The 12,742-nt window shown below is 42.6% G+C and overlaps 1 protein-coding gene across 3 annotated transcripts in view; it reads left to right on the plus strand.

Moving 5' to 3' along the window:
* Smg6 overlaps nucleotides 1-12,742 on the plus strand; it is a 279,441-nt gene that overhangs the window by 215,531 nt on the left and 51,168 nt on the right. For all 3 annotated transcript variants that reach the window (XM_065221316.1, XM_065221318.1, XM_065221317.1), the window contains one exon: nucleotides 1,536-2,039. In XM_065221316.1, the coding sequence (XP_065077388.1) occupies nucleotides 1,536-2,039 (504 nt within the window). The remainder of the gene's footprint in view (nucleotides 1-1,535; nucleotides 2,040-12,742) is intronic.

The raw sequence follows: 12,742 nt of genomic DNA on the forward strand, positions 1-12,742 counted from the left end.
AGAAGTTTAGAGAATTTCAGCGAATTGTTCAACCTTTAGAGGAGATCCATGATCGTTAGAAAAATTGGGGAAACTTAAGGAAGTCCTATAAAGATCAGGAAAGTTTAAGAATTTGATGAGAATTATTGTGAGCATAAGGCTAGTTTCAAAAAAATAACAAAAGAACTTCAAAGCAGCTTCATTAATTTTAGGAAAATTTGGTAACTTTCAAGCAGTTCTGAAGACCTCAGAATAGTCCATTCCATATTCAACGGAGATTTCAATTGAAATATTCCTTAATATTTCGATGAAACTATCCTCCGAATTAAATTTTCTTTTAGTTTTCCTCGGAATTACCTTGAAATTCTCCACAATAAGAAAGATTCTCCGGATATTAATTGAATTCATTTCAGATTTCCTTTTGAATCTCACTCTTTCCCTTGGAATTCTACTCATATTTAAAGTCTCCTAAGGATTCGCTGAAACTTCGCCTCACAAATTCTTTAGATTTCTTCTCATAATTTGTTTGGCAAATTCTCCTGAATTTATTTTCCGAATTCATTTGAAAATTTCCTGGATTTATTCTCAGATTTAATTGTAATCCTCCTTTTAGTATATTAAAAAAAAATATCCAAAGGCTTATGCTCCGGATTCGTTTTCTCTCACAAATTTTATGAAATTATGTTCAAAATGCCCTTCAAATTTTCCTCTGAAGTTCACAGGAGTTGTGCACCTCAGAAATTCCTATGAGTTTTCATTAAAATTTAGTTTTAATTCAATTCAGGGTTTTTGATAACTCGGCTCTGTAAAGTTTATTCGATTGAGCCTGTACAAATAAAGCAATTATTTAAAAAAAATCAGGGTTTCTTGAAGTTCTACTCGAAACTATCAGGCTTCACATGAAATCTAAAATTCCTCAGAACTACCGTGGGTTTGGCCATAAACTTTCTATTGAATCTTTCGCTTTAAATTAGATAAGGAAAATGGATGAAATGTCGGTCTAAATGCCCCTAATTTGGGCCTATACTTAATTTCAGCAATCGACTAAATTTTCAATAGCGACCAAAAATATCCATTAGTACCGTCCCAATGACGCGTGCATCTAGATAAAATTGATAAATAGCCGATCCATAGGCCAACATTAGAGCCATTTCCCCTATGTTATCAACATGATTTCAAAAATATCATATCATTTTGACCAACTTTTGAAATCCGACTTTGCTAGGGAACCGTTTTCAGTATGGCCTGTGTGGGGAATAATTAAAACCCAGCATCAGATTACCTAACAATCCATCGATTCTACAATGATGCCACCCCCTGACTACACTACTGAAAAAAAAACACACACACACAGCAGAACTAAGAGCTCGATCCATGCGGGCGCAATATTCGCTTGAAATTGAGATTAGTTATTTATGTCGTACATAATTTTGCGCATTTGCCACATCCACGTCCCCTTGCATATATGCAGATGTGTATTTATATTTGCCCGTACCCGTTGGTACCTGAATTATTTTCCAACCAAATGATGACTCTTTCTTATTTCTTTCATTTAGTCGAGTGACTCGGAGATCCTTTTGGAAAGTTTCAGCGAAGACGAGAGCGAAACTCAACCCCAGCAACAGCAGACCAGTAGCAAAGATCAGGAGAAAACGAAAGCCGATCACCAGCAGCAAAAGAAGAAACATCAAGACAAAAATCAAAACGAAGATAGTAAGAAGAATAACAATAACAACAACAACACCTCCAGTAGCAACAGCAAATCCACCACAAGTGGGAAGAGACGTGGAAGTGGGAACGCTGCAAACAGTAGTAACAAAAACAACAACAACAACAATAATAGCACCAACAGTACTAGCAATAGTAATAGTACAAATGTCAATAATAATAACAATAACAACGCCGCCGCAGTTGTCAGCGATACCAGTGATAGTAGTAGTGCCGTTGGTGAACAGGAAGTGGCCGGGAAGAGCAATCTGGAGATCCGAAAGTTGCTTCGTCGGAAGGACGAACTGGAGCGGAAGCAGAAGATGCAGGAAAAGTACACCCAACGGTTACAGGTGAGTGGAGGAATTTTGATTTAATCTTGTTCGGTATCTCTGCCTCTCGCTCTCTGGACCATACGCTATCGGTGTTTGGAAATGAATACGAAATGAGGCTGTGTTTAATCCGAACGGTTCGGGGTTCGGAATCGATTAGCATTATGAATATTTATCCCAATAATGTCGGACTCTGCTGGGTTGCGTCGGGCTTGGCTAATTGATTGCTAAACTATATAGCGATAGCACTCCGCGCGGAATTGGCACCGGGATTGGGTGATAACGGTAGTGGTCGTCACAGGTTTCACACGCGGGTTTGAATCGAAACAGTGCTGGAGCATTTTAATGAGGGGATGGACGTCCTGCTGTGGTCCTAGTGGCTAGAGGTCATGTAGATTCTGCTGTTGATTTGTTTTTTTTTGTGTGTAGCCTTTCTAATGAAGCAATTTCACCCCATTGTGGATTGTTTATTGGTTTTTGCAGGGTGGGATCATAAAATGTGTATCACCTTTTTGCGACACAATGCGCAAATTTACGGATGACTAAATTAAATTCGTTCTTTCTGGAATCGACCGTAGGAAAGGTTGTCTATCGGTGGACTTTCTAATTTAGATAATACTCTGATTGGGCACGGACATTGGAACCTGAGCTAGAAGAATGTGAGATGGGACAAAATCCATAATTTATTGGTTGTTAACTTCAGATTGTTCCCGTTTCTGTTTTCTTCTGGATCATAATTGGATGGATACAAATGTACAGTTTTGGATAAAAGATTATATTCTTTCGATGCGATTCAAAAGATGATGCCCAAAACAAACGTCTAGAGACAAAAAAAAAAGAAATCGAAGAGATGACCTAACTAGGAACACTTCAACGAGCAGTTATCCAAGCATCTCTTGCATTCATAAAAGCAACCGTCACTGAGAGTCACACGGGCAAAACCGTTGCAGCTTTCATAGACGACCTTGGAATCTCTCATCACAGCACCATCGCGGAAACCGCGCGACCGATTTGCCATGCACCGGGTAAACGCTCAGAACATTATTTCAAGTACTCTAACCTGAAGATGAGACACCAGAAAGTCGTTGCTCTGGTCCCCAAACCGCACCGGCAGAGTGTAGGCGACGACGAATAAACATTGCTCATTGAGCCCGAAAAAAAAGGATGGCGGTGCAACAGCTAACTAGATGAGATGAGCCAAAGTCCCGCTAGCAGCAAAGCATAGCGTCGCAAGTGACGTAAGTGTTTCGCATGACCACCAAGCAATTCGCGAAAAGCGTGTATGATAGTTTAAACTACTTAATGGTGTGTGGTGGACCTCGAAGATTTGTTACTGCAAAAAAAATACAAAACGAACCGATCCTGCACTTTGCGCCAAATGGCAAATATTTTCCTATTCAAATTGCATCACTCCGTACCTGACTGCGTTGGAGGACTGCAATCAAGAGCTTCAGCTAAATCACTCGCGGCTCGTGCGATAATGACCACGATTGATGGTGTTTAATTTTCTCACTGATTCCAATATCGGTTGCCTGTTTTTTTTTGCCATAGTTGCTCAAATTGAATGCAAATAGCCCTCCATACGCGCATCATCATCATCATCATCATCATCCTCGCCGTTGGAACCCATCAACTGGCTGTACGGGGTAGATGACTAACACACCTTCTCATGTTCCTCCAAATTGCTCCGATTATTTTTGTATACAAACAGGAGGCACTGTGCGTACTAATCATTCTTGATCCGACCATGTAGTGTTTAGAACCAAAACGGTTGGTTACTCTACTAGGTAGCTGAAGCTCATTATTCTCGGCGATTTTTTGCAGCCGATTGTTTGGCTAGCAATTTGTCTTCCTGCTGTTGTTGTTGTTGTTGTTCTGCGTTGACTGGTCGTAGTCACAGCAATTGGCGAAGAATGCCACCACCAAGATCTACCGTTCCGCGGGTGCTCCGAATCTCCCGGATACAATCGCCACCTGCGACCGCCACTGCCGCCGCACAGTTTGTGTTGAAGAGTGCGATTAAAAGGCCTTTTTGTCTGTGGCTTGGAGATCAAGACCACGGCGCAGTCCATCAACGCGCTGCTGATGCTCTCCATGGGCCACCGTCGCAGCAGTCATCGGTGTCGTCGTCGTCGTCGTTGCCGTTGCTATGTAACGGGATTATCGCGTTCTTGCATTATTTTTTTTTTTTGCTCGCTTTCCACACTCTCTGGACTCACGTAGGTACTTTTCCCTTGTGCGCTGCGACTTAAGTCTCAGTTCATTTTCAGCCCGATTAACATAATTTCAATTCATTTAATGTGTAACAAGCGACGCCGTAAATACTAAGTAGTGTGCGGGCAGAAAGAAATTTGCAACGATTTCAACGCCTGCCCTGATCTGATGTGTTGTCGTCGCCTTCCCCCCCCTCCCTGGTGGGCCCCGGCGCAGCCAGCACTGTGGCTGAAGAAAACTGTATCATTCAGGAGAAATGGCCTTTTTACTGCTTCTTGATTTTTTTGCTTTTGTTTTTACCGAGCAGCGGGGTTCGAACCGTGAGCGCATTAAAATTCTACACGATTCCAGGCTAAATGAGTTATGTTAAAATCAAAATGGGTAAATTCTTTATTTCTTCGTGGGTTTTACTGCCCTAATGCTCCCTGACAGAAGCGAAGCGCAGGCGCAGGCAGGCAGTTAGTCTTGCTACGTCGTAGCAAAACTGTGTTTGACTCTGATTTTTTCTTTTTCGTTTGTTATGTGAAGAACGTGGTGCGCCTTGAAATTATCTGAATATCTGCGCAAATTGTTTTTCGAGTCATCCGCGCTAAGGTTTTATGGATGGCCTCGCTCTTTTTCTAGATGTTCTTCGGCGTGAACGTGATGTAGAGAATTATATCACCCAAGCAAACGACGTGCAAGGCGGGTCCCTACGGAAGCTTTGTGTGGGTATGTACGTATCTCCATTGCAATTAGTCGGTTGACAGCCCCTCGTCGTTTGCTGGCAGGTAACCTAGATATAGGGACCTTTATTGCAACGGTCAACCATCGGCGTAGCTACTGGTTGGAAGATGGGCGGACCTTGGGGGTCTTCTAGACGTGTTCAGGCTCCCTTTCTCCAAATATTGATTTTCCTGATCAAATGTAGAGTTGGTTTTTTTTCAAGGATTGTAGGGTTCTTTAACGAAATCGAGGTGGTCGATGAGTTTGTGTATTTGGGGTCACTGGTGACCGCCGAAAATGATACCAGCAGAGAAATTGAAAGACGCATTATGGCAGGGAATCGTGCCTATTTTGGACTCCGGAGGACGCTCCGGTCGAATAAAATTCGCCGCCGCACGAAGTTGACTGTCTACAAGACGCTGATTAGACCGGTGGTCTTCTACGGCCACGAGACCTGGACTATGCTCTTGGTGTTTTCGAACGACAGGTATTGTGTACCATCTACGGTGGAGTGCAGATGGATGACGGAACGTGGAGGAGGCGAATGAACCACGAATTGCACCAGCTGCTGGGAGAACCATCCATCGTCCACATTGCAAAAAAATGGGCAACTACGGTGGGCTGGGCACGTCGTAAGAATGTCGGACGACGACCCAGTGGAAATGGTTCTAGAAAGCGACCCAACAGAACCAAGAAGAAGAGGCGCGCAGCGGGCAAGGTGGATCGACCGAGTAGAAGGTGACCTGCGGACCCTTCGCAGACTACGAGGCTGGCGAACTGTGGCCATGGATCGAGTAGAGTAGAGACGACTTCTTCTGACAGCACAGGACAACAAGGTCTTAACCTGATTGGTAAGGTAAGGTAGGGTTCTTTAACCAGTTCTCCCGGCATTATCGTACTAAAATATCGCTTTAAGTTTGTGGGATTTCGACGGACGTGACGAATAAAACGCGATAATTAATTACTAATATTAACCGCGTACAAAGACTGACTCACTGCAACATGGTCGTATGATTGTGTTGGTGAATGCAGGGATGAATCCATGCTGCGGCACCACCACAGTAGCCCCCTCCAGTTACATCAGAAATCTAATCCTATGGCCTGATGATGTGACTACAGTTTTGTTATCATTTGTAGCATCCGATTGCTTTGTGACAAACGCAGGCTTGATGCGATCAATAGAGATACGTTGTTGTTTACCGTTGATCATAACATCGACAAATTTTTTTTCACGTTTGATGATTTTGTATGGTCCTTCGTAAGGTCTTTGCAACGGCTTTTTAACCATATCAACTCGCACGAACACGTACTGGCAATCATCCAACTCCTTATACACAAACACTTTAGGCTTGGCATGGTGCGACACATGAACTGGTTTAAGGTCGTCAAAAATCTTATGCAGTTCTCGACAATACTCGCTACGATCTAGGTTCTTCGTTGGTTCGTCGAAAAACTCACCAGGGATTCGTAATTGTTGACCGTAGACGAGCTCAGCAACAGAACAGTTGAAGTCTTCTTTCAACGAAGTTCGAATTCCAAGCAACACCATTGGAAGTCTTTCAACCCAGAGCTTCGAACCGGTACACATCAAAGCAGATTTGAGTGTCCTGTGGAAACGTTCTACTAATCCATTTGCCTGGGGGTGGTATGCAGTAGTGTGCAAGTGTTCCGAACCAAGTAATCTGTTCAGCTCTCTGAACAATTCACATTCAAATTGTCTGCCTTGGTCTGTTGTAACTTGCTCAGGAACCCCGAATCTCGATATTCATGCATAATTGAAGGTGCGTGCAACAGTTTCAGCAGTGATATCGGAAATAGGAACTGCTTCTGGCCAACGACTGTATCTGTCAATCATTGTTAGTAAGTACCGATACCCATTACATTTAGTAAGCGGACCAACAATGTTCATATGGATATGCTTGAATCTACTTTTGGGCAACTGGAATGTACTCAAAGGAGCAGTTACATGGCGTTGTATTTTTGATTGCTGGCACGCCAAACAATGCTTAACGAAGTCTGCCACGTCTTTATTCATCGAAGTCCAAACGAATCGATCAACTATCAACTTCCGCGTTGCTCGGACACCTGGATGTGACAGCTCATGCATTACTCGCATTACACGATTACGTTGCTGCGGTGGGACATAGGGTCGAATCGTACCTTCAACAGAAGTATCGCAGTATAACATCACACCATCTCGAAGTACCTTCTTTTCTAGCTTCAACGACGCAGATCGCAGCAACCGTGGTATTTCAGCATCATCACATTGATTGGCAGCCATTTCATTGTAGTCGATGTTTGACGGCATCGTTATAGTTTCTACTCGAGAAAGAGCATCCGCTACGTAGTTATTCTTTCCAGAAATATGCCGTATGTCGTTGGTAAACTGCGATATATACTGGAGATATCGTTCTTCATGGGGAAGACGCGAAGTTGAGTTTGATGTTAAAGCGTTCGTTAACGGATTGTGATCCGTATAGATGGTGAACTTGCGGCCTTCCACGATGTGACGGAAATACCTTACAGCCATTTTCATGGCTGTGAGCTCTCGACCGAATGTGGAGTACTTTTGTTGAGCTGCAGAAAACTTTTCAGAGTAGAATCCTAGTGGTCTCCACGTACCGTGCACTAACTGTTGCAGCACTGCTCCAGCTGCTGTGCTCGAAGCGTCGATCATCAATCCCAAGGGCTTTGACGAATCCGGATAGTGGAGTAAAGTTGCATCCGATAGAGAAGCTTTGCAATTCTCGAAAGCTTGTTTCGCTCCCTCGGTCCACTGTAATTTCCGATTATCGTTTTTCTTGTTTCCAGGTATTAACTTACGCAGCTCTGCTTGCTGATCAGTAGCTTGCCGAATGAACCGTTTATAATTCTTTACCAAGGCAAGAAATCTGCGTAACTGCTTCACAGTAACTGGAAGTTCATATTCACGGATAGCCTTCACACGGTTTGGCAGAGGGAGTATTCCGTCCTTATTTACGTTGAAACCAAGAAATTCCACCTGTTGCAGAGCGAATTTACACTTCGAAAGATTGATAACCAATCCGTTCTCACGTAGGCGTTGGAACACTATTTCAACGTGTTCTCTATGTTCTTCAGGATTAGTCGAAGCAATACATATGTCATCGATGAATATGACAACGAAGTTCAAATCGCCGAATATTTGATGCATGTAGCGTTGAAATGTTTGGCTGGCGTTACATAAACCGTTCTGCATCGTGACGAACTCAAATAGCCCAAACGGAGTTATTACGGCGGTCTTGGAGATATCTTCTTCTGCCACAGGGATTTGGTGGTAGGCACGTTCCAGATCGATTGTCGAAAATATGGTTTTACCCTGAAATGCGTTTAATAAATCATGAATATGGGAAACAGGATATCTATCGGGCACTGTCACTTTGTTGAGTGCCCGGTAATCTCCAACAAAGCGCCATTGTCCGTTTTTCTTGCGGACGCAGTGCAATGGACTGGCCCAGCAGCTGCTAGATGGACGACATAATCCAAGTTCGGACATTACCTGAAACTCTTTTCTAGCTGCTTCTAACTTATCCGAAGCCAATCTTCGCGCTTCTGTTGCAACAGAGGGTCCTTTTGTCAGTATATGATGCTTCACTTGCCTTTCTTTTACCGCTGAACGCATAGTCGACGGAAGTGTAATTTCCCGATATTCCAGGAGAAGATCTCGATAGGGATGATCATAGTCGACGGTTGTAATGCTGTGAATGGCCGCTATTGCCATCCCACCGGTAGACTTTAAGAGTGTTTTACCATCTATTAAACGCCGATTCTTCAAATCCACGATGATTCCGAAATATGCTAAGAAGTCAGCACCGATGATTGCAACACTGACATCAGCCACAAGGAAATTCCAGCAAAACCGACGACGAAGACCCAAGTCAGTGTTGACGAAGCGAGTCTCGTATGTTTTGATTGTTGTACCGTTGGCTGCATGAAGAACAAACGAAGTCGGTCCCTTCATTCGATCCGGGCGTGCGGCTGGTATAATTGAAACATCAGAGCCGGTATCAATTAAGAATCGGCACTTACTAGAGCGATCGAAGACGAGCAAACGGCGACTTTGAGAAGGAGCGTCCACCTTCGCCGTGTCAGACGGACCTCCCACTAGTTTTTTGGCTCACTGAATACGCATGGTGAACGGCACTGGCGAGCGTTCCTGCCATATTTTCGATGGTACCAACATACTGTATTCGGTTCCTCCTGATCATAACTTCGTTCACGTCGAACCCTAGATGAAGACCGACTCCTGCTTGAGCCAGCGTCGGGCCAGTCCCAGTCGTTTCAATCATCTTATCTGCCATTTCTGCCAGTTTCGAGAGAGTTCCATCGCTTATTGACAAAATTGGTCGAATCCTTTCCGGCATCCTCTGCAGAAACAACATTTTCATCACGTCGTCGTTGATGTTCAACCCAGCTCCGAGTTCACAAGCGTTGAGGAGTTGTTCCAATTTTACTTGCGACGAAAGCTCAAAACGGAAAATCAAACGAGCTTTTACCTTGTTGTACTTTTCTTCCGCTGGAGGATTTTGAATCAAATCGGAAACATGACAAATGACGTTTTGATCAATCTTGCTAATGATGTGGTAGTACTTGGTATCATCTCTAACCACTCCAGCAAGCGCAAACTGCGCCTCAGCTTGCGCAAACCACATCGCTGGGTCATTTTTCCAAAATTCAGGAAGTAGGAATTCGGTTGCGTTAAATGAAATACAAGTCTACGTGAATGAATGTTTACATCACAATTAAAATTCAGAATTTTTATCTGTGTACGTTCAAGCAAATCAATTTTCATGGGAAATGAGCTGGAAGTATATCGATTGATTTTGAACATATTTCAGATAGTTTTAAAGGGATACGCTGAAGTGTAAAATTATTTAAAAATGTCTTACTAATGTTTGTAAAATCACTTGGCTATATTTAGTTTAAATGTCAACAAATTCGAAAAGATCCATGTTTGCTAAAGGTATTTGCTGGATGTAAATACTGAATGTAAACATTCCAGTGAATTATTTACTATATCCTAGAATGAAGAAATTTCATCAATAAAACTTAATTACTTTTTAAATCGCTTAATTCACTGACCATGAAATAGTGCGAATAGTCTCTAAAATACTGAAATGGCTTTAACAACAATATGGCTGATCAATATTCATTATTCTCAGATTTAATGTTAATCGTCCTTTTAGCACACCCCTCATCCCCTAAGTATTCTTCAAAAACTATGATCCGGATTCGTTTTCTCCTACAAACTTAGAATGCCCTTGGAATTTTCCTCTGAAGTTCACAGGAGTTCTGCTCCTCATAAATTCCTATGAGTTTTCATTACAATTTGCTTTGAATTTCAATTCAAAGTTTGCTTAAAATTCTACTCAAAATTATCTCAGGCTTCACATGAAATCTAAAATTCCTCAGAACTACCTTCAATTTCTAGATCCTTGACTTAGAAAGCTGTTCAAATGTTAGGGGCTTAAAATGTCTGTAAGATATTAATTTTGGATGTGGAAAAATATGAATATCCTAGACATTGATAAGATTCTAGATTCTGTAACATGAACAGTTTTCAAGGTTCTAAACCTAGTAAATTTCAAACAACTTTTGAGGTAACAAAGTGAAAAAATAAAATAAAACTTGGATTTTTTTTGATTTTCGATGGAATGGATGGATGCAAAATGGTCAAGATTCTTCTTCTTCTTCGCATTTCAAGCTTATTGCATATCGCATATTAGCTTATTGCGTGCTCTCAACTTAGTGTTCTAGATGCACTTCCACAGTTATTAATTGAGAGCTTTCGATGCCTGTACCATTTTTGCATTGGTATAATTGTGTGGCAAGTCCAATCATACTTCTATGCCCAGGGAAGTCGAGAAATTTTCCAACCCGAAAAATTCCTAGACCGGACCGGGAATTGAACCCAGCCACCTCCAGCATGGTCTTGCTTTGTAGCTGCGCCTTTACCGACTGAGCTAAGGGAGGCCCCTTAGTCAAGATCTTGGACTCTAAAAGTGTATGAAGCTCTTAGACATAGCTAATTTGTATAGATTTTATTAATCTAAGTGCTTAAATAAGGGTACCAACCAAGTTTTCAGGGACAGGTACTCTATTCTGAAGTCTGTGATAGGGAAATCACAAATCGTGTGTCATCAAAATATATGGAGAGATTGATCTCGTGTGAGAGACAACGGATTTTATAGTATAAGGTAGATATTTACTATCTCTATACACTTGGCCACATGAATTCTTGATTACTGCTTGTAATTATTAGAAATAATTGATTTGCTCTCTTCTCCCATACTGAATTTCAACAAATGCCCACCAGTGCCATCTCTGGGAATAGTCTTTATGGGAATCACTTAATTGGTTTACTGTGAAACTGCTAAACGGTATCACGTAATTCAGAGCATACAACAAGCTCCCGCAGAAACGTAATCAGTCAGAAATAGAAACAAGAATATGCAAAACACGCGACTCCTTCCGAGAGGATGACACACCGCAACCGAGTAGGCTAGTTATTATTCCAACTCATGTAGAACATATAAAAATAAAACCAAAGTCCAAAGTGACCAACCAAAGCAACCACGTCATCCCGTGTGACTTTGCTGGCCTCGTCCCTCCCCTCAAACTCACATTAACTGGAGCTTGCTGATCTGCCTCCCAGCCCCCCCGGTACCCCTTTTGTGCTGAACGCGCTGCTCAAACATAACCGTACATTTTACTGCGACAAAATTGCAACGCGCGGCTGGAATTCCTGATCAAGATGCACTCACGACTATTGGAGAGGAGCTGCCCAGTCCAGTCCAAGCTGTGCGATTTTCCCTACCCTCAGACAATACCTTTCTTTCCCGATTCTTTTCGATGCGATCCGATGCGCGATATTATGCGCGCGGTGACAAATCTAGTGCAGAGCTCAAAACGGCAGCAGCGCATCGTCGTCATTCATTGGGAATGCAACGGATGGCTTTCGCTCAAATCGGGCAATAATCGTGTCGTTCGAGTGTGTTTGTTATGATATGGGAAAACCTGACGCTCAGTTTCCTCCTGTAGGGTCAGTTGCCAATTTGTTGCACAGTCCAAGCAGGCGCTTTTTGCGATTGCAATCTTTGAACGCATTTTTCGAAGCATTTCTAGAGGTTTATATTCGTTAAAAACTTTCTGTATAATAAATCTTTTGAGTGTGTCTCATTTTTGTTTTGGAATTTTACTATTGCACACTTTGTATCTAATCGCATACTCATAAAATCTGTCTAAATGTATCATATAATGCAATTCTTCAGTACGAGAATCCTTCAGACAGTCTGTTCTATTTTATGTGAATGTATGTGAAACGTTGCATACCTTTAGGCGTTATCCCCATACTCACTAATCAAGGATCAAGCGTCCAAATACGATCCAATTATTGAACACTAATATTTCTTTGTATATTTAACATTGTTGATGGATGTATTGTAATAGATGATCGTTGAGGTGTGCGACAATCGTGAGGTGTGCAACAATCGGCAAATTACCCTACCTACCCGAACTGGCGCAGCGCCACTGACCACTGCGGCGCACATTGGACACACGCAGGAAAGTCAAGTACCTAGCGGCCGGTAATGCGCGTCTCCGTACGGTGGCCATCGGATCGGAGAGGAAGGGCTGGTATATTAGGTAGCGTGTTCCAGTTTTTCGCAAATTGTGTCTCGCTCGCGGAGGAACTGCGGAGCTCTTTCACATTTCATGAGGCCGCATAATGCCAGACAAAACCGCAAGCCACTGATCACCCGTTTGAATCTAAGTAGGCAATGGATGGA

The sequence above is a fragment of the Ochlerotatus camptorhynchus genome, unplaced genomic scaffold (assembly GCF_037179485.1).
Source record: "Ochlerotatus camptorhynchus isolate MF236.1 unplaced genomic scaffold, CSIRO-AGI_Acam_v1.1 ptg000141l, whole genome shotgun sequence".
NCBI lineage: Eukaryota > Metazoa > Arthropoda > Insecta > Diptera > Culicidae > Ochlerotatus > Ochlerotatus camptorhynchus.